The sequence below is a fragment of the Cydia pomonella genome, chromosome 14 (genome assembly GCF_033807575.1).
Source record: "Cydia pomonella isolate Wapato2018A chromosome 14, ilCydPomo1, whole genome shotgun sequence".
Taxonomy (NCBI): domain Eukaryota; kingdom Metazoa; phylum Arthropoda; class Insecta; order Lepidoptera; family Tortricidae; genus Cydia; species Cydia pomonella.
In genome coordinates, this window is record NC_084716.1 from 4,262,280 (window position 1) to 4,286,227 (window position 23,948).

The 23,948-nt window shown below is 35.9% G+C and overlaps 1 protein-coding gene and 1 pseudogene across 1 annotated transcript; one reads left to right on the forward strand and one right to left on the reverse strand.

The window, feature by feature from the left end:
- Positions 1-3,666: 3,666 nt before the first annotated feature.
- LOC133525233 (uncharacterized) lies at positions 3,667-5,208 on the forward strand. Its single transcript, XM_061861522.1, has one exon. It carries the CDS (start codon positions 4,589-4,591, stop codon positions 5,141-5,143), a length of 555 nt encoding a protein of 184 aa, XP_061717506.1. The 5' UTR covers positions 3,667-4,588; the 3' UTR covers positions 5,144-5,208.
- LOC133525320 (uncharacterized) lies at positions 4,011-6,031 on the reverse strand (annotated as a pseudogene).
- Positions 6,032-23,948: the final 17,917 nt, after the last annotated feature.

Genomic DNA, 23,948 nt, shown 5'->3' on the forward strand with positions numbered 1-23,948 from the left:
ATTCAAATGGCAAGTACCGTAAAATGGGGCTACTTTGATCACGAATTTTTAAACTATAAGGAATTTGTCTCTGAACGCTTTCAGCGTCTATTTTTGTTAAGCATGTCAACTCTCTATTCCCCAAAAATCGATGATCAATGTTACCCCGCGAATCAAAGTAGCCCCATTTTACGGTACTTGCGATTTGAATCATTCTTTATTGTTACCATCCTAGTTGTGTAATGTAATAACTGTTATGACATCTAACATCTAGACCAAGATAAACAATATTATTCTAATGAAACGGGACCGCCCGTGAAAATAGTAAAATTTTAATTATACCACCTATAGGTAAAGCGCCGTCAAAGATATGGTTACACTTTTGCACCTTAATGCAATGGAATAAGTTGCAAAAGTGTAAACATATATTTGACCTCGACTGTACCTACCTAACATACGGGTAAGTATTAAGTACAAACCTGAGAAGTGAAAATACATAGGTACCTAACTAGTAACTAGGTTCACGGTATAAATTAGTGACTATCTACGTTTTTTTGACTACGACGTGAATAAGATTCTCAAACTAAAGCATAATTTAAATAATAGGTAGTATATCATATAATAATGTTAAACGGGATCTACTAAATAACAATTAATTAACAATACTTACGCTGCCGAAGATGATATTTCACGAGAGCCTTTACTTCCTCCATCTCTTGCGTGTTCATTATTAATAAAGTAGGTACTGTAGGTATGATGGTAATGGTAGGCGAAAAAAGCTTGCTAACTCGTATAGCAATAATAATATTGAATAAAGAGCACGCGTGCGGCCACTGCTATTGACGTCTGACGAGTGACGATGACGACAGTCAACTGAGTCAACTAACTGAAAAATCGAATCTAATACCAGAAATAAATACTTAAATAGCAAACAAATCGGGTAAAGCGAGCGGCCATTGCGGCGGCGAGGGGCATTGAACCTAGTCTCCGCTCACACGGAGATACCGTTCTCTAACCGGTAAATGAATTTCGTTCCCTCTTTTCGCTCCGAGATATTAACCGGTTAGAGTGCGAGCGTAACCTTTATTATGGGTTAGGCTCTCAAAGTGTGGCTCTAACCGCTACGGAATATTTACCGGTTTACAAGCCCTGATAAGAAGTGTCCAACTTTATAACACAAACACTTCGAACGACGGCTTAACACGGATTCAGGTCGCTTACGTATCGGGTCTACCCGACGTTATTTTCTGATAGCGAGATTCCAAGTGGCTCACTATCGGTCTCTGAGGATAGTGAAGGTAAGAAAGTATTGTATTTTAAGTTATATTAAACTTACTAATATATTACGCGTATAAGCTAGAATATATACCAAACTAGCAAAGCTGTTAGCATATCTCTGTATTAAAATTAGTGCTCTTGATCTTGCTTACAAAAATGCTTCATTCACATTTTAAATAGCACGTGGTAATTAATTAAACCATGTCACGTAACAGGGTCCCTTTAAATAAATACCACATGATTCATACAATTTATTCTACTTTTAATACAAGCATTTTTTTAAATAATTAAATTTAAAAAATTGTTGATGAACTGCAATATCAATAGGAATAAAAACTATTTTAATTTGAATCTGGTTCAGAAATTATATATATTATTTAAAAAAAATACTTTAAACACAGAGGTGGCTTAAACCATTTTGGAGCTCTGGACAGCAGATTTATGCAAGGCCCACTGCCTTTTGTGTCGATTTAAAAAAAAAACTTCAATATGCACTATAAAAAATTACACCTCTTTAGCCAGATATAATCTTCAATCTCTTTCCTTAAGACGCTCCTGTACTAATTTAATTTTCTTATTTAAAATTTTCAATAATTTAGTAGATGCCCCTGAACTTTTGCAAAATATAGATTTACGCGTGCCCCGTAGAACGGAACGTAGTTGTCGTAACAAAATGTTATTTAGTATCAAAAACAGCAGAACTAAACATGCGCAGCACTCATACATTAAACGCACATGTAGGTTGTACAATGGAAAGTGCCAAAACGTAGACATATTTAGCAGCTCATTAAGATTGTTTAAGAAATTAGATTACTTTCATTAATAACTAAATTAAGATCTCATTACATATTCTGTAATGAGATCTTATTATACATATGCATGTAATTTATACTTATAGTGATAAGTTTTTATTAATATTTGTTTACATATAGGAAACTATAGGTCTATAACTAGAAAGATGTTACTTTATATACTTATCTGTTTAGTAAGACTGTTTGTTTCTTAATAAAAAAAAATCAGCCCCTATTATTTAGTCACTACTATTTCACTATTAAGTTAAGGAATAAGACAGTATAACTTATTTAACCTTATTATTATTATTTCAGCTCATTATTCGGATGGGAGAGAAGTCAGTGATATGCTGAAAAATACGGCGGAGACCGTATCATTTTTTGACGACCTTTTTGATTCGTGCCACGGAGCGGCTCTTGGAACCAAGGGAAAAAATTGAAGAAAAGCTGTTACTAAAATATCAAGTCATCACGCCTTTTGGCAAAAGGCCATTAACAAAATTGAAATTCGTTGACCCGCATACTGGACAAGTCGCTCGGGTGCCTGCGCACACCTTAAAGAATTGGCTAGTGACTCTTAAAAGTATGCAAATGTTGTGGCAATTTTATGTGTTGTGAGTACGTGACTATAATTTTAGAAATGATGACCCCGATTGCCACAACTTTACACAGACATTCAGGTCGCTCTTCATAACCAGGTTTATTAAATTTTATTCAGAAGGTTTGAACTGTGAGGAGGACTCCGGGTGTCAAATAATTAATGTCGGCTGTACACACTCGCCGAGACACCCCGAGACTGACCGAGAACGAGTGTGTACATGATGCTCTCGCCTTGTCTCGCCCGCTCGGTTCTCGCCTCGGTTAGCCTCGGCCGCGTGTCGGTTTTTTGCGGCCGAGTCAAAGGGTCTCGTCCGTTCTCGCGAGGTAAACGAGACCAAGGATGTACACACTCGTTCATTTAGTTGCCCGCTTACTGTATTTGTGTAAAGGGGTGAATCAACTTTTTTTGTTTTGTTATCCTGTCCCGTTGTCCAAGGGACAACAGTGGCACAGTTTGTTTGAAGAGACGTTGTATGCCGTTCTATTAACATGCTTAGTAGGGGGCCCATTATGGACATTGGTTATAACGACCACAAAAACGCAAGTTTAATACATTTAAGTACCATAAAATCAGTATTTCAATGAACTTTTGTCCCCTGGACAACTAATCGTAACCATGGCAACGAGTGACGCTAAAAAGTTGATTCTCCCAAAGACGTGTTCGCTATCTGTTAAAAATGTGGTCCAACGATCGTGAAATGGAATTTTTGGAATGCTATCAAAATGAACCTGTGATTTGGGACCCAAAGCATTTAAAACAAAGCCAAACAATTTATGCATGATGCTTGGGTCCGAATAAGCAACATGATAGGTATTCCCGTTCAAGAATTAAAGAAGAAGCGGGATTCGCTTATGGCCACGTATCGGAGCCATAAAAGAAAAATTAAGGCATCCATTCAACCCGGAGCTAGTGCTGATTCCGTGTATAAACCTATATGGTTTGCGTTTGAGTTTATGGACTCGTTTTTGAAGGACACCGTTATTGGAAAAAAACAATAAACACAGAGGAACAAATTCTATAGTAAGTTAATTAGCATTATTCATGTGCAAGTTGAAGAAATAATTTGTAAATTCATCTCTTTTCTGATTTGCATTCAATGAGGATCTTCTTGGTATTAGATGTATGGGTCTGATGGCACATGTGTCTTCAATTTCGTTCCTCCATGACCCCGGCGATACCAGTTCATTGTTTTGGTCGTAAACATCTATAGTACCAGGAGGTGTGTATATTGACGATGAAGTGTATTACTTCATCGTCTTAAGTTCTTAAGAAATTATGTAATAGTACACAAGTCATAGTAATCACAGTTGTTTTTTCTGGGTTCAGAAGTATAGGTTTTCGAAATACTCTGAATCTTGAAGCTAGTATCCCAAACACATTTTCAACTGCAACGCGTGAAGACGAAAGTTATTAAATATACGTTTTGCAGTTTGTTCATTATGCCTTCCAGGATATGGCTTCATCACATGAGTCGTTAATGCAAATGCTCCGTCCGCTAGAAAAACATATGGGACTTCTCTTGTTCTACCAGGAAGTGGTCGTGGTGTTGGCAAGTTTAAATTATTTGAGCACATTTTTTGCCATAGTCGACTATTTTGAAAAACACCACCGTCACTAATTCGACCCTGACTTCCGATTTCAGCAAAAACAAAATTATAATTGCCATCAACTAAAGCAAGGAGTACAATGCTGAAACTCCTTTTATAGTTGTAGTATTCTGTGCCACTATGTGAAGGAGATTGCATGACGACATGTTTTCCATCCATAGCTCCCAGACAGTGTGGAAATTTGAACTCTTTTTCTAGTTGTAGCCATGATTGGGGATCCTGTGGCAGCTGTAAAATAAATATTTTTTTATTACTTTCAGACTCCACCTACACCGGAAAGTCAAAATGAAAATACAGGCAACGATGGTCAGGCTGAACACAATTTGCCTCAGATGCCTACTATACCACGTCGTCGAAAAAATCCTATAGAATTAGAAGAGGCTGGGAAAACAATGAAGGAAGCTATGAGTTCTCTTAATAAAGTTCTCAATAAACCGCAACAGTCTGAAGACGACTATGATCGTTACGGGAAAATCTTGGCAAATAAACTACGTAAATTATCAGAAACAGAAAGTCTGCAAATGATGTACGAAATAGACGGATTATTTATTAGACGACTTCCAAGTATATCTCCACACAACATACAGCCATCGTCGGCTTCCGGTTACGCAGCACCCTATTACCAAAGGCGACCATCCTCAACTTGTACATCATATTCGGAACCAGCTAGAATTCAAGTGTCACTTCCAAGTACATCTCCACACAACATACGGCCATCGTCGGCTTCCGGTTCGTATTCGGTGCTAAGGGACACATATGAAATTGCTACCGAACCTCCTACTATTCGTATTTTATCTAATCAAATTGTTAACCAACCAATAGCTCCAGAAATTTCGGAATCTAATAATATTAGTGATATTTTAAGTCGGGCATTGTATGAGGCTTAATTTATCTGCAGTGTACAATTATTACTTTAAAAATATGTTTTAATAAAACCCTGTTGATTTTGGTTTTTTTTTTGTATGTACTTACCTTAATTTGATCTTTCAATACTTCGTTTAACGCAACACACACTTCAGGTACAATTCTGGATATTATGGAGCTAGAAACTTTGAACAGAAAATGCAGACTTTCGAAGCTATCACCGCTGGCCAAAAATCTCAAAGTAATTCGATATTCGATCGATATTAACGGAGAAACTTTTTGCAACAAATATTCAAAGTCTGTTACGGACATTCTTGTAAAATTGTGAAATTGACCAGAAGGTTCCACTACTAGTTCCGCCAATTGATTATCCATCGTGGTTCTGAAAAAAAAAAAAAAAAAACATTATTTATTGTAAACATGATTCGCAGCAGGTAACTAAAAAAACCTTGATATGTGAATACTTACTGGGTTCTTTTGCGGTGCATAGTAATCGAGTATCCACCACCTTCGTTTTCGCCATGGTTTAGTAATTTTTCTTTTATGATATATGTGTAAGTAATTATAATAACTAACAGCACAAAGACAAACGGCAGCAGCAGTTTCTAGGTCCATCATGGCCGATATCCTCTGTTCAAATGACGTGCACGAGTGTGTACAAGGTGTGCTTTCGTCGAGAGCTTCTCGCCCAAGACTCTCAGTGAGAGGCGAGAGGCGAGTGTGTACAGCCGGCATAAGATTAAACCATTGTTTGGAAAGATAGAAGTGCCCGAACCCCAAAAGAAGTGTCGCTGTGATCTATAGTGTATTGGAGGATGATATGATGCAAGAAAACATTCAGCTGGAAGCTCGGCGTGAGCGTTTGTATGTACACTCACACGCATACTCCGCGGGATGGTTGTTTAGGAAAATAATAAAAAAGTTAGATTGTCCAACTTGTCGGAAAAATTTGACGACCGAGGAAACTTCAATCCATCGCTAAATCAATCACAGGGAATACAAAATGGCTAATAAAAGATTAAACTACCCCTCGGAGTATGCGGTGAGACTCTTTGGGTTTATTGTAAAGACGACGAACGAATACCTGGACAAGGAACCACATCGAAATTACACAAGTCAAAAAATTCTATTCGTTCAAATTTATAAGGTGTTGTTAACACAAAAAGCTTGTAGCTGAATTATTCCTGGCCATTACTATCCGATTTGCAATTTTCAATCTGTGCACGACCATCAACAAAATTTTAAACGGCAAGGATATTTTACGAATAAATGTTAGTACTTTAACAAACATTGCAAAAAAAGGCATTCAATAAATGTAAGAAAAGTCAAAAAATAAATCATTATCTAAATAATAATACTTGTTTTCTTTTCTTTAAAGGTTGTCGCACACGTAACCGGTCGGCACCGGACCGGCGCCGCCTCAACTCGAGCCGTCCAGTATTCTTTGTAAGAAATTCCATACTGTAATGCACATATATCGGCATCGGAACAGCATCGCCTCGGCTCGACACAAGCTAGTGATCCGCAAGCGGCGCGCGGGCAACTCGCAGTCATAGAGCTTACGGGTTGTTTCACACGTACCACAACCACACGATAACCACAACCACAACACGTGGTGGGGCGCATATTTTGTATGTTTAATAAATAGTACAATTCACACGTACCACATTTTGCCGTCATCATCGACCGCGTGTGTAATACGACCACATCGCAACCACATCGCAACGGCAACGCAACCACGGCGACAACGCCAACTAGCGGCTGGCCACATCGCAACTACAGCGCGCGCCTGCGCTCTCCCCCCTTCGTTCGTTCATTCAGCGTTGTACTGCGGTGACGGGTGGTTGTGCGGAATGTCATAAAAATGTCCGACTGCGAGACTTTTGACACAGATTTGTTTATTGAGGAGATACATAATTTGCCATGCCTTTGGGATCATAGGACAGAAGAATATTCCAATCGCATACTAAAAAAAAAACAAAGCATGGGAAATCATTTGCAAAAAGTTTTATGAAGATTTTGATACTAAGGAAACAAAAGAAAAAAACAAGTGCGGTGAGTTTATTTATTAGTATTTCTTTGCCCATTTCAACATTGACTTACCAACCCTATTCACGCTTTATTGTACTGCAACGATAATTCACCTTCAGGACTCACAAAATAGTCGGCAAATTCATTTCTAACAGAATCAGCTCGAATCACGTTATGACTTTGAACAAGAGGTTGCATTTGTAACAAATTGGAAGTTATTGATAAAGTGTCCTCGAATTTATAGCCATCTCGCTTGCGTACTATATTATGTAATACGATACACGCTTTTACTATGTCTGTTGCAAATTCAGTCGACAATATTCGCCATTTGTTTATCAAAATTCCAAAGGAACATTCCACATATCTTCGTGCTCGTGATAATCTATAGTTAAAAACACGTTTTTTCATAGTTAATTGCTTGCCGCTATATGGTCGCAGCAAATGTTTGTGTAATCCAAAGGCTTCATCGCCAATGAATACCATAGGCAAGGCCCTACCATGAGGGGTAATTGGTTGCGGTCCAGGTAGATCTAAATTATTTCTTTCCATTGCATTATATAAACTGCAATCTCTCCAAATAGTTGAATCGGCAGTTTTACCGTAGGCTCCTACACAAGCATACACGAATAAATAATCCACGTCACATACGGCCATTAAAACAATAGAAAAGAAATGTTTATAATTCCAGAACAATGACCCACTATGTGGTGGATGAATAATCCTAATATGTTTGCCATCTACAGCCCCTAGGCAGTTTGGAAAATTTGCTTTATTTTTAAATTTGTTTGCTATATCTTGCCACATTGTTTTATTAGGTGTTGGTAAATGAATAGGCTGCAATTTATCCCAAATCCGGCGGCACACGTCTTGGACAATTTTACTAGCAGTTGAAGTACCGCATTTAAATGAACTCGCGAGGTCTTCCAACGAACACCCCGTTGCCAAATATCTGTAACAAAAAAATAATATTAAAAATTACAGTAAAATAAAATAATCTAGTTAATTTTATTTTGTTTAAATAAATTCAAAATAGTAGATTAATGTTGTACACTATTTAATTAAATTAAAAGTAAGCTAATAAAATAAAGACATGTTTTTTTTTTGCTTCGGGTAATCTATAATCGATACTTAATCATTTCCCAAAATTACAACAGTGTTTTTTACATTCTGTGCAATGGATAATATAATTAATATACTATTAAACTAATTTAAAATAATTATATGCGTTACCTTAAATACAACTTATATGTCTTTTTTTATTTAACTACCTACTTTCCTACATATGTTCAATTAAACAATTAATTTTTCAGCTGCCAACTTACAAAGAAAATGGAGAAGCTTAAGGGACTCTTTCAACAGAGACTTAAAAAAACAAAATACACAGAAAAGCGGTTCTGGTGCAGGTAGTTCAAGGAGATATTACTACTTTAATCAATTATCTTTTTTAAAGCCACTGTCTGAAAAAAGACCCACAAAATCCTCTCTAGCAGTACAAAAAAAGACGATGACATGGAACAAATCGATACTGAAGGCGAGAATACTACTAGTACCAGTGATTTTGAAACATGGAAGAAACCAAAAAATAATCCAAAAAAAGATGATGCCGAATATGGGTTAATAAAGAAATTAACAAGTCATTTGAACGATCATGTTACTACACGTAAACAGGAACCTGCAAAGTCCTGTGACAGTGATATGCATTTTTTGCTATCTTTATACGATAGATTTAAGTCCATACGCGATGATTGGAAAATGAATGCTCAAATATAAATATTGAATGTAATTCAAAAATATCATACACCTACAAATACACGTAATGACAAATACAATCACGGACAGGGGTATACGACACCAGCGTATGGATACCAACAGTACGAGCGACCATCTTCGTCTAGGTCTCAGTTTATGCAAGACATGGAAACAGGCTCTCCACGGCTTAGCAGTTTGCGTACTGAAACCACACGAAGAGATATGTCAGTACCAGAATCTCCATTCAGCGACTCTTCTCAAGCTTCGATTATAGAGGTCATTTTTGCAGATTGAATTAATTGATTAATTACTTTTTTTTTAAGAATGGCAATTAGAAATACAATCGTATACGGCCTTTGCTTTTTGCCTCCCTATCCTCCCTGCCACAAGTGCAAATAAACTCAATGGTAATAAAAATAATAAAGGCGGAGTAGACCGGATGCGTGGCGTGTGCGGCCCTTATCACACTTGCGAGTTGCGAGCGTGTCTTCTATATAAAAATCAGACGCGGCGACCTCGCTTCGTGATCGCCTCCATATAAAATTCACTCGCAACTCGCAAGTGTGATAAGGCCGTAACGGACATGAATATATAATATGAAAGGTGCCACAGTCTTAATCTTAACCTTAATATAATGTCAATTAATTAATTTGCACCGTTATTGTATAAGTATTAAAACAATGGTTAACTATAAAAAAAACTTTACTCACCTCAATGACATTGCCAGACGTTCAACAGATGGTATGCTTTTTCTCATGACCGTGTCTTCTTTTTGCAAATCACTCTTCAGTTCGTTTAATAAGTAGGTAGTCAAATGTATTCGTGCTATTCTAAATTGTTTATAAAACTTCTTCTTGAACCTTCTAAGTATGGGATAATCAGTACGAAATTGGCTTTTACTTTTGTTTTCCAATAAGGGATGTACCCAATAAATTCTATTTCGACGAATATGCCGACGTCTTCTTCTTACTAATAAAAGCCATAACAAGGATAGCAACACCAATGTTTCCTGTTCGAATTCCATGAGTACGCTCATACAAGGCGTGTTCCCTCTATGAAAGTCGGAGTATAACTGCGTCTGCACACGACGGAACCACAACGCAACTACTAGCGACAACCACATTCTGTAGGCACCACAACGCAACTGCAAAATGCTGCAGCGACACTATTCACACGTAACCACTGCTTGACCGCAATTTAACGCTGCGACGTGGTGTGGTTGTGGTACGTGTGAAACAACCCTAGCTTGCAATAACATGTTTGTGTACTTTTGTAGGATCTTCAACTGGCTTTTTGAAGGAGGCCGAGCTAATCTTTCTTGCAAACAAGGGAGATGGTGATTACCATAGCGAGATGAATGCTGGAAATTTCGAAAAATGGTTCGTTGTTATTTTGAATAATGTTGAGCCAAATTCCGTTATACGTAGTAATGGATAACGCACCATATCATTCTCGCAAACTTGAGAAGGCACCAATATTAAAAACTAAAAAGGCAGATATCCAGGAATGGCTAAAATCAAAAAATATACCTTTTGGACCTAAGTAGGTTAAGGCGCAACTAATGAAAAAAGTGCGAATAAATATGAAAAAATTCTAGTGGACGAAAAAGCCAAAGAAAAGGGCATTATTAGTCTAATACGACTCCCACCCTACCACTGCGAGCTCAACCCCATCGAACTCATATGGGCAAAGGTGAAATTTCGAACAAAAATACTACTTTCAAGCGAAAGATTAAAAAAAAACTTATTGCCTGAGGCACTTGGCAATGTTAAACCCGAGATTGGAAGAAATGTGAGGAACATTTAATTGAAAAAGAGGAAAAAAATGAAAGGTTTAGACAACCAAATAGATGATTAACGGATAGAATAATGACAAATGTGACGGAGTCATCATCATCGTTGTCATCATCAAGTGATTCGGAATAAAATACTCATATTTGATAAAAATATTTCGTTTTATTTAAAAATATGTGGCTTCCAACAGGGAAGGGTCCATGAGCACATGGCATAAGGACTTTAAGGACCCTTTAGGCACGGAACGATAGTAAATATAGAGATAAAGTAGGTATATATTTAGAAGGTACCAGTAATACAGAAAATTTTGACGAAAAACTATCAAATACTTACCAGTTATTCATTTTTAATTATTCAAATTTCATGTTTTTACGAAAAATTTGCTCACTATAAAAAATAAAAGTGTTTTTAGTGGCTAGCTATATTTTCGATCTTTATTCTGATCTTCAAGGTTCAGAACCCCTGGATCTGTCATTTTTGACAGCTCCCGTTTGTTTACATTCTTTAAATACCTAAAAGTACAGACTATAGATTTATACCGTTTCAAAGCATTTACACCGTTTTGTCCAGTTTGACAGCGATAGACGGTAAATGCTGGCAACGGTCGTTGGATAATTAGATGTATAGTCGACTTTTGACGGCTAGACTTTGATTATTCTATTGTGGTGCTCACTGGGTCACGATAAGTGCTCTTGTGCTATATAAATAGTGTAAAATACAAATTTTTGGAGTTAAATATCAGTAAGTATCTGTTTTTTTCATTATATATACCATTTGCACTCCATTTATTTACATATAACATCATCAATACGTATTTTTAAGGAATGGCAAGATATCATTTCTTCTTGGCAGCTGCTGCTATCGAAGAAAAACAAAATTGAATATTTCAACGCCGGGCCGACGATCACCTCTCAAACAATAGGCCATTGGGTTTAAAAGACATTGGGTGACAGTGGATTGATGTAAGCGTGTTTGGGGCGCATAGCACCCGCCACGCCTCGACGTCAGCTGCTCACAAGGCTGGTGTTAGCCTAGATGTTTTGAGAAAAGCTGCAGGTTGGAATAACAAGTCGAACGTATTCTTAAAATATTATAAGAGAGATACAATCAACTACTCTAATTACCAATGCAATTTTTGATGTACAAGCTACAAATTGATTGAAATATTTATGTATAGAAGATTAAATCAATGAAATCAATCAATATTGAGCTACGCTCAATAAAGTTATTTGATTATATAAATACGAGTATGTAGTTTTGTTTATTTATTTATTTTTACATAAAAAGAAACTATTCATAAAAATCTAGTAAATTTGTTTATTGAATGACATCTTAAAAACTTCTCAAAATTAATACGTGAATTATGCTAATGATATTTTTTTTTAAGTACCTAACTTGACGTTTAAGAAAAAGTAATTTTTCATTTTTTTTTCCTTTTATTAGTCCGGTGATATAGTGGATATAAGAGAGTAGGGTAAGTTAGTTACAATAAAATGCGTGAGCTGATAATACTTGATCACCTCTTATACAAACGTTACATTACACCGATCCCCACAGGACGGACGATAACTTAAGAAGGAATTATTAAATCCATCTTCACAACTTAAAAAATCTATCTATGTTTGAGACCCGGCGCGCGTAGGGGGAAATGGTTATAACAAGGAGTGATAACTGGCGTAATTTAGGGCCTGTTTCACAATGTCCAAGTAAATTCCTGAATTACTGTAGAGTACTTTGTTTATTGTAGTAACGACCCCTATAGGGTTTTTGGTTACCGTAGTCTCAGTTCCGGAAGTACAAGAGTTGTTCCGCGGCGGCCATAGATGATGTGGATACCTCCTGATCCTTTGCACCCTGGATGGCATCTTTTAGCGAGGTATATCCCCGCGATGATATAATGGTACCTAGTTTGTCATTTCGCAAGCCCTCCGCGAATTTATTTATTGCGGTTTTTTCATTCAACGGTTGTATGTTTGCATAGACCTCTGGTTTTCCATTGGCCTGTGTTATGGTGAGGTTTGCGAATAAATCTTGCTTTGCCGTTAATAATTTGGTTTGTATCGCAGTTGCTGATTTTATGGGTAACAGATGGAGTTTCATCTCATCAACTAAATCGCTTGTAACGGTCTGTTTGTCTGATATTTTGAGTTTAGCACCTTGGGTTAAGCGGGTCTTAGTTACGAATTGTATTAGTAATTTCGAGTCTGAGTCTTTGATCATCGTAGAGTAAAATTCTATGCCATCTATAAGTTGTTTAGTGACGGCCTCGGACCCGTCCATGGCTGGTAGCAGTGCTACCGCCGTTTTTAGGTTAAAATTCTCATTCGACGTCATTGCGTCTTGTTCGTATAAGGTTATGATTTTACTATAAATTTGTTCGATTTTTGTAATATAAGACTGGATTAACTCACCGTCCTGAACCGAAACCTAAACCAAATCCATCTCAACATACACTTCCAACCATATAAGGAACCGCTATCCCTATAAAACAAAGAACAATCAACGATACACAACAAATAAATATCATATTATCCGTTGAAAATAAATGAACACATGTCAGTGCAATAATGTGTTCCATAGCCATATAAGGAAAATGTAATGTAGACATATAATCAAATTATATATCCAAGTAGCATTAAGATTATAATTATATAGAATTCTAAGAAACTATGTCCTGTACACCATAGATGTAATTAAAATAAGATTACTTAAGCCAAAAAATAATATTAATGTATTTGTCTCAAAAAAAAATGAGGAAGTTGTAGTGTGGATCACAGCTGACCAGCTGTTATAGGTAACAAATAAGGTAGGTAGGTAAGGTAGGTAAAAAATACTTGCACTTTCGACTTTGTTAAGCATTTGAACGCCAATTCGTATACAGTACTCGAGTGCTATTGCGACCAAATAGGAAACAGCGAAAACAAACTTATTAATACTAAAAAGTCCCTTGCGCACGACGGTGCCACATTCAAAATATATGAGGCTCGCGCCGCGGTCCCCGTCGTGGTTTTAGAGCCTCAAGGGCAACTGGATATACCGCCGACTAGGCGTCGTACTCGTACTCTAGCACTACAATGCGACGACGCCTTTGGTAATGTAGCCACTCTCTTTAATCAACTGCTACAACCTCATGCGTCACTTACAGTGACGTGTGAGGTTTCAAAACAGCAGGAATAATAAATGTATTTTAGATCCGGCCTTCCGTGTTTTGACCGAGTTTGGCATGGTAGGCCTAAGTGAACCATTTGAGAGGTTAACAAAATATAACAAGTGCACAGTCAATTACGGTCCCAACATTTTTGTTGGTGTTTAATTCCTATCACAAGATTTCAAGATTTGAAGAAAAGTTCATGAAAGACACTATAGGCCAAGTGAACTCAAAGCAGTGGCATTCAATTCGACAAGGCCGAATTACAGGATCAAAAGTTTATGAAATTGCTCATTGCAAAACACCCCACGGCAGTCTTGTTGAAGAAATACTAGGAGGGTGCAAAGCACCAGAAACAAAGTCCATGAAAAGGGATAAACCCCTAGAAAAACGAGTACTGAATAAAGTAAAGACTGATATAAATAAAGAAATAGAAGAATGTGGATTTTTGATTATAGATGGAATTTTTGGAGCGTCACCTGATGGCATTGGAGATGACTTTGTGGTCGAAATTAAGCGTCCCATTTCTGAGAAAACTAAAAGAAATTATATAAAGAATGGGCAAATTGCTAATAAGTTTATGGGCCAAGTGCAATTAGAGATGCTAGCGGCTGGCAAAAATAAGTGTTTGTTCTGTGTAGCGGACCCGAAATTTGAAAGCAACAGCTTAATTGAGACAATTGTTGTCCATTTTGATAAAAATTATATACATCATTTGATGAGAGATCCAGAAGAATTTTGGGAAGAGAATGTGTATCCTGTAATTTTAAAAAGTGTATCTACAGCATGACATTCATTTTGAACTTTGTATTTATTTTAAATAAATATATTTGTCTTGACCTTATTATTACTCATTTTAACACCCTTAATGTTGAGAATGTATTGTAGGTTGTTATTAAAGTATACCTAACCCAATCCTTAACATTTTGAACGCAAAGAACACCTAAAGTCGTCGTTACTAGTCGTACCCACAGCGCTAAGGACAACTATAGGTGTTATGGCGGACGCTGTCAAAGTAACCTTCACACTTTCAAGTAAGGTTTACATTAGCTCGCTTGCGCACGGGCAAGGTCCCGGGACCTTGGCGTGTCAATGACATTTTTTTTATAAAGTTCAAAGAGTTAAAGTTGCAATGTTGAGCACACTTGCTACACAGGTTGAAACAGAATCTAGTTATAAGTCCCAGCAACATAATATTATCAAACGTATTTTATTATTGGATTCTGAAAATTACTTAATCCGCAAGCTATAATGACCACGTCGTCCAAATATTTTAAGTGTTTGTTATTAACCACAGAGTGGGGTTTTAACATATGGAATTTCCGTAATCTCCTAATTACACGCTCAACATGCACCCTCAAACTGGCAATCACCTTAGTTTTAATTACGTCTTTTATTGTCATTTTTTGATTGGCGAAGACACTAGGAAGTCTTAAGAGGTTTCCATTTTTTGTTATTAAGAGCTATTCAATCTCTTTAAAACCACGATCGGCCATGATTACTGCATTTAGGGGAAGTACACTTTTCTCCGTGATGGCTTTATCAGATGTACGTCCCCCATAACCCTGTGAGATGAATGAAATGTATCCAGCGGGTGTACATCCTATAAGTCAACTGCCTGTGGCCTGTATACTAGATCCATCGCATATGATTAAGCTAGTTAGAAATGCGTTTCACGTTTACAAAACATTTGTTGATGAAGACGGGAAAAAAGTCAAATGGGATTATTTACAATTAATTAATACCGTCCAGGAAACAGAAAAATTCCATTTGGCCAATAAACTTCGTTCGCAACACATTGAGTACAAAAATCAAAAAATGAAGGTTAAGCTTGCATCTCAACTGATCAGCAACAGTGTGGCTGATGCGACAGATTTTTGTAGAGATACTAAATCTACCCTTATTTAATGACAGCGAGGCAACTACACGATTTTTGAGATAAATGAATAATTTGTTCGACGTATTCAATTCCAGAAATATGTACCTGTCCGGTACTTTTATATATATACGCACAAAAACTACGTATTTTCTTGTCTCTATTTCTTAATCGGTTAATACTTAATCGAATAGCATATTCCAAACGGGACAAGCCTAAAACGGAACGCTTTCTCAAAGCGAGTGTTGCTATATTATCTTCTCAACGATCTCAAAATCAAAACCTACAAGTGTTCAGCACAAATAGAAGTCGTCTGCCGACGTCAGCCTATGAGATTTCCACATTTCATCATCGAAGGAACCACGACCAGAAGCCCCTGAGGAAGCTGCACACCACATCACAGGTGAGTCCCCACGGTCTATGCTAGTCAATTACAATTACCCAACAGTACCAAAGAGGTTTTAAAAAAGCGTTAATTCAGGACAATGCATCGGAAATCTTTGCATTCTTGGATGTTGCTATCAAATATTTATCAACGCTTCGACAAGCAGATGGTACGCTTGTAATTAATAGTCCAAGGAAAGTTGGGTTTTTAGGATTCAATAGGTGCATGGAGACTCTACGCCTTTTTTTCACCTCTTTAATTGAGTCCAAGGAGCTAGTTTTCTTCCCGTTTTACAAAGTCAGCCAGGACCACCTGGAACTATTTTTTGGGAATACTCGGTCCCATGGTGGTGCCAATAATAACCCGACTGCACGCCAATTTAAAGCGGCTTATAAAAAACTTTTGGTGCACATTGAAATTAAAAATGCCGGCACAGGAAATTGCAGTGCACTGGAAAACATATCCATTTTGGATTGCACCTCAGCCATACAGAGGATCAATAGTATCACAAATATAATATAAACAGTAACGAAAATTTCTCCGATGACGACGAAGCAATCAATTCATTTTATGACAACTTGTCGGAATTCAGTGCGCAAGTGATAAGCCACATCGCAGGAAGCGTAGTCCACATTTTAATGAAAAAAATTTAATGTGACACATGTGTCGGAGCGTTGTTGGCAAATTCAACAAAGAGTGTGCACAAATTTACAGTTGCCAAAGATAAAGGAGGACTTTTATACGCCTCAGATGACATCCTTGCTTTGTGCAAAACTGCTGAGGCCGTTATTAGGACCCAAAAATTTAATAACAGTATGAAGATGGGTCTCCTGGTGACCATAGTCATGCGAAATTCCACGGGACTGACATGTTCAATAACATATGTTTCCATGACTTTAGGGAATTCCCATCATCCAACCACGTCACCGATGTCATGAAAGCCGTGTTAAAAAACATATGAGCATAAAATTGCATTTTTTGCTAAAAAACAATAAAAATCAAATGACCAAGAGGCAATTGTTAAATAAATACATTATTTTTAGAGGCGAATAAAAATGTTAATTAACTAGATTGTGCCTTTTTTAGTATTTTAGCAGACACATAGTTTATGTTTATCAAGCAATTGTTCATTTTTATGGATTTTTTCTAATTCAAAAACCATTTGAAAATTATCAATAGCTTGACAGATTAATGTTAAACCATTTTAACGTTATTCAGTGCTTCTATTTTTCAATGAAACTTGCGACATTGCGGAATATGCCATTCCACACAAAAACCCTATTGTTACTATTTTGTCTATAGTACGTAGATATGTCACGTTTATCTATTAATGTATGTTTCCATTATTACTTCATTTCATTTAATTAAATATTTTAACTATCATAATCATAATCATAATCATAATCATTTATTGTATAATTTTATAAATTACATGTCAATTATTTACGCAAAAATATATGAATTAAAAATTAATAATATAACAATCATATAGATAGAGAATAGATAGAGAATCGATAGATCGATATATCGACTGGCTCCATCTCTGCGTAGGCGGAGCATACAGCATTGCATTGTAGTGTTACGTAGCAACGCGCGTACGCACACTACTACAAAGCTGACATTTCTTTGTGTTTACACCTCATGCGTACTTTAATGCAAATATGTGCGTGTAAATGCCGGCTACGCTGGTTTTAGAACAAACTACGCGTAATGCCGGCTCCATTTACTCCGTGGTGCTATACGAGGACGTTAGCGCCATCTTGTATCGTCGCGGTCACTTCCCGTATAGATATTTAATGGAACATTAGAGCGTTTCGTTATTTCTTATCCCAAAAATACGAAAATTAAATTATTTTAACACTACAATTAATAACAGAAAAAAGTTGAAGAATAAAAATACCTGCGCTCCCTTAGTACTTTTCACAATGCGTTTGGCACAAACAAACCTAAAAGTTTACTATAGCGACCGAAACGCACTTTGTTTTTGTTACATTTGCTGTCTGTGTTGCGTTTTACGGTGCGAAGTGTTACGCTGCCCTTTCCTTGTTATTTATGGTCTCCTGATAACTTTGGCTATTGTACTGGACTCCGATTTGTGTTATCTTGTTTAAAACGACGACCTGACTTTGAAAATCTGGCTTATTGATCAAATTACGACGCACAACGACTGCTTTCAATCTGGACTCCGAGATTATGTTTGAACGGCAACCTGACATTGCAAAACGGACTTTTTGACTATTATTATATTCCACATACGACGACCTTGCTTTGAATCTGGACTTCGAGTTTGTTACCCTATTTAAAACGGTGACTTGGCTTGGAAGTTTTCGGGAAGGTAACTTTTTCGCTTCCCAACTATAGATCCTAATCGTTTAAATGATTGGACTAAAAATTGCGGTAAGTTCGTTATTAAATGTTATAGTAGATACACTAGGTACCTATGAAAAAAAGTATTTTTAAGATATCTTGTTGGAATATCTGTGTAGCCCTTAAGTAAAACTTATCAACTACATTGTCTATGACAAATGATATGACAAGTAAATCTGTATTATCTATGCTCTCTCCCTTTTGCTCTGACCGCCGCCGAGCACACATCATACATGATGTGAGTCATTTAATTTATATTCTATTATGTTAATTCATAATAAAAAGATGATTTGAGTACACGCAATACATTTATTATTATTTAAACGCCAATAACACTCGATCCCACCAACCAGATGCTGTTTTTCCTATGATTCTATGACACGGCCAAGTGACAATCCGTCACATATCTAAGCTAAATTGTCAATATTACATCACATGAATTTATCGCATGAAAGGTGGGTGCAATAGAAATCCAACATCAAAAAGTTTAAGAGCCATATTCAGATCAAATTTATTAAATAATCTGATCAACTTAGACAACACAAATTGCGAATCAGAGAACGAAAAAAGAAGAGTACTGCAAGAAACAGATGAAGAAGATGATGACGAATGCTGTTGCCTTATTAGTTGTGACTCCTATTCTAACTCGCGACCAGGAGAGCAGTGGATACAATGCAGTATATGCAAAAACTGGGCACACTCAAAATGTACCAGTGATGAAATTGCACGACATATACTTGTCCAAATTGCTTTGCCGATTTTTCTGAATCGACCGAAGAATAAATATAACAAAACTTTTTGTAAATGTTAAGTTTTATGTTCAAACTTTTGAAGTTATGTTTCAAATAGATAAGTTACTATGTTGATCTCATAAAACGTACAGTAAGTACAATGTATATTGTAGGTACATATTTATGTACATTAATGTAAGTTACAAGTCGTTAACTTTTTGATAAATACACTCGATTATTGAATTAAGCCTTTTTTGTTGTTTTAAAACCCAAAAATTAGACTTTAACATAATTTTAATATAAGACGCACAACTTACCTCATCATCGGCACATCCCGCCCCTTTATGGGGTAAGTTGTGCTCATCTGACTTTTTGGATAACATGGCTTTTGATTTAATTCACATTGCATATGATTAAAAACAACCTGTTGTTTCAAAAACTACATTAAATTTCACATAACATACATCACAAAACTAAAATTTTACTTGAATAGTGCAGATGATATCTTGCGTTTTAGTAAAATCGGCACGTTCTCCCCTACGTCACTGTAAACCCCTACGTTACAGTAAAAGGAATTATAGGACACATAAATAAATAAATAAAACATAATATTTTTAAGAATTTTTCGTCAGCGACACCTCCAAGTTTTTCACCAAAGCTAGCATCTTTAACAGGCTACAAAATGAATGTATTTACTTAATTTTATCTGTGGTATAAGGGTGTTTTTTTTTTTTAATTGAATACATTACTATATGTTTTCTTTACCCGCTCGTTAAAACTAATCGATTTATAACTTTTAGAGAAACTTGTATGTATGTTTATAATGATTATTGGCCACATACAAAAATTAAAAAAAAATTAAAAAGTATTCATTCCTTCTGTGTCGGTTAATTACTATTACTTATTCCCATTTCTACAAACTTAAACTTAACTATTACTTATTAACTATCATCAAGATTTTGCTATGTACGTACATATAATATGATGTCCAAGTGACGCCTATTGCAATAATTACGCATGTCTGCAAGTAATCAGCGATGTAATATTTGCGCAAAACATAGGTCCGTAAAATGCTGCAATTTTGCCTACTTCATTTCAATTACGACCTCTCGAATTTGCTTGGTTTTTTCTTGTTTTTTACCATTTGGTAGTAATTTTCATTATTCAGGCAACACATATTTCATTTTTATACAATGGTAACTCCATTGTTGCTCCGCCAGTTACGTATCATAAGTCGGCGTGAGTGGCAGCATTTTTTTAGTGCCTCGCAACTTTTGAATTTTTATCTACGAAAAAGGTGTTTTTTGAGAAGTGGTAACGTCCCAGGGTAAGTAAAGACTGTCTATTTCCCGTAAGTTTAATATTTTTAAGAAAATGACATGATTTCAGCATAATAACGTACTAGGCAATATTGGGCAGTGTTTTGGAAACTTGAATGACACAATTTTGCCTGGGTCTAGGGCTATCACTAGCTGAATTTTATAAATGTACAGAAAAGAGTAAAAATAAGCTTGCCTAAACTGCTTAAATGAGTTTATTTATTACAAGCTTTTTATTAACTTGCAATGTTTGTTTGTTTAAGTCAAATCTTGCAAGTCGATTTTCACCGACTTTCAGTGTGGGTACCTATGTAGATCTGCTGACAATGCAATAATAAACTAACGTTAACAAAAAAAAACTTATGGGTATTAAAATGAAAATTATAAAAAAAAACTTATTGCAATGTGTTATTATCTTTTTATTGTAGTTACTTGCAATTGTATATTTATTGTATTATAATTATGTTGTATGTTTACTTGTAATTGTCTTTTTGTTCAAAATTTGCAATCTAATTTTCAACCACTTATTAGCGACCAATTGAGGTGTTTGACATACTTATGTAACTTGGGTGACAATGCAATGTTTATGGTACCATCGAGATGGTCTGATAATGGAGACCGAAGATAGCAACTTCTAAACTACACATAATAAACCCACTGTGTTTAGGCTCATTTGATTTGTCTTGCAGTTATCTTTCTTATCGAAATCTGGGTTGTTAGGTGTCAGGTCGATTACAATTGGAGTTCAAAGGTGATGGGTGATTAGAATTTTACAATGAAATAGAACTTTACACTATAATAATGCATTGAAAATTAGCAAAATAGTGTATCTGCAATGTACTTGTATTTTTTTTTAAATAAGTTCAAATTATTAAATACTAAAAGAAATCAAACAACATTATATTACATTTGTTTGTTGATTATTTTGTAACTAACAATATAAATAGATTTTTTTAATAATAATATTTTTTTGGCACAACCTGTAGTTAACGATATTTTTGTATAGAAAGTTTGTGGAACCTGCTACAACTTTACCTATTGCATGTGAAAAAAAAGTATTAAGCTTATGGCAATAATTTGACTGTCAGGGACAAGCATAATGTCTCATGCACAAGAGTAAATATTATTGCAAATAGCAAGACATTATTTATGGAGATATCCGTCTAGGCAAAGTTACTTTGGCCTACAACTTTGCCTGCCACTTTGATTGCTTGTAAATCGGAAAAACAGTATGATTAGGTAATGAGATTTGAGTCTTATCTGGTAAGGCATAGGGTATGTTTTCAGAGTAATACTCATGAAACTCATAATGAAAAATAGGTTCACAGATATAAGAAAAAAACGTCAAAATCCAGGCAAAGTTGCAGCGTTTTACGGTATGAATAAAGTCAAGGGCAAAATGAAAATATTATTAAGATTAAATGAAGTTACATTTTTTTCCAAATATTTTCCAAATTCGTTGAACCTTGGTGATAAAATATGCGGGCAGTGCAGAGTTAAAGCAAATCGACACCGCACTACTAGTTTATTTGAGGAATCTGACTCAAGTGGTTCAAACGATAAGCGAGTCGTGTGAAAATGATAATTGTGACAGTGTGTATGAACCTGACTATGAAATTGAAAAAAAAAAACTGAAAGGTAACTTTGACCTTGCAACGAACCATAATTACCCATAAATATTGTTGCATACGTGTTAATAAAAACAATTTGAAAACAATCCCTGACAAGGCTCGGATACAAGTATATACAATGAAATAAATATATATTCCCGATGGAAATTGTTGCTCACATCACACATAATAAAAGACAGGTTTTTCGGGAATGACTTAAGTAAAAAGTATATTCGAAGCTTTCGTGGTTTTCTTTGCAAAGTTGCGGACTGATGGGTCTGACAGATTAGTTTGTGCAATGCTTCAGCTAGAAACATATCAACAGGTTTCTGAGTATAGCTCTAGTGTCATCGAAGCATTTGAGAAAGACATTCTATGTAACTTTAGCTTGCATTCTCAAACCCAGCAGTGGTAATTGATAATCATACGACCGAAATTTCCAAAAAAATGCACAACGCCGATGATCTACTTATTCTGACACCAAAAAAGTACAAATAATGACTATCAAAGAAAATCTTATTCGGGACAGAAAAAACAACCACTGTGTAAACCGTTCACTATCTGCACCGTCACTGGATACATCGTTGACATGCTGGGTCCATTCGAAGCAAATCTAAATGATAATGATATAGCCGGGAGATATATTTGTGTTAGATAGAGGATTCCGTGATGTCGTTGAGCATTTAAAATCGAAAGGTTACAAAGTTTTATTGCCCGCTCTTAAAGGTAAAAAAAAACAGCTTTCTACCAAAGACGCTAACGAATCAAGGTTTGTTACAAAAATACGCTGGACGGTGGAAGCCACTCACGGAATATTAAAAATGAAGTATAATGAATCCCCAGTCGTTAAATACCTGAAATATAAATATAATTTAATTTTATTGCATAATCATTGCAGGTGAAACTATAAAGAAAAGATGGAAGAGCATGTGAGATGGCTACATGAAATATAAAAAAAACAAATAAAAGGCACTACAAGAAGTGGAAGAAAAACAATACATTTTATGTGGTCTGCCCAGCTCTCATTTTTGGACAGCAGTATAAGTCCAAGAGAAACCGAATCCAATATCCATTTGGATATTACTATCTATGGATGTATCTGAATTAGTTGATATTTACAACTAATTCTGATACATCGGTTTCATCGCCCCCGTTACTCTAACACCTGGACATTCTACGAACCCAGACGTACGTCATTCTACACCTACATCATCATCTGCAACATTGGAACCAACTGCAATACCTCATGGGGCAAATAAAAGAATAGCCGAGACAGACGTGGATAACATGATAAAAGATTTTATTAATAATAAAAAAAAGAAAAAACCAGATTATGACAGTATCTATTACTTGTTTTTAAGTTACGCGCAGACTTCTCAGTCCAATAATACCGCAAGAAATAATTTCAACGCGCCTCAAAGTTATTTGGCACAAGACTTGGCAATGGTTGATGGTGAAGGAGCCGGACTGCCTTCATCAGATCCCATTTTCTCTCAGTCCAATAATACCGCAAGAAAAAAAATCGACACGCCTCTAAGTAATTTGGCACAAGACTTGTCAATAGTTGATGATGAAGGAGCCGGATTGCCTTCATCAGATCCCATATTCACTCAGGCCAATAATACGCTTTTTTTACTTTTTATTATGCATGCATGGACAAGTACAAAATATTACCTTTGAAATTGCTAAAATTATCTCGGACCAATTCCGTAATGATAGATGTCAAATTACGTTACCAGTTTTTGTTTTCTAATTCTACGATTTAATTTACACCTAAAACTAAGATGATTTGATAATGATGATGATTCTCCTGACGTCT

What these genes read in the sequence shown, in the direction of transcription:
- LOC133525233 (XM_061861522.1), top strand. Translation starts at nt 4,589, where the DNA reads ATGCCTACTATACCACGTCGTCGAAAAAATCCTATAGAATTAGAAGAG.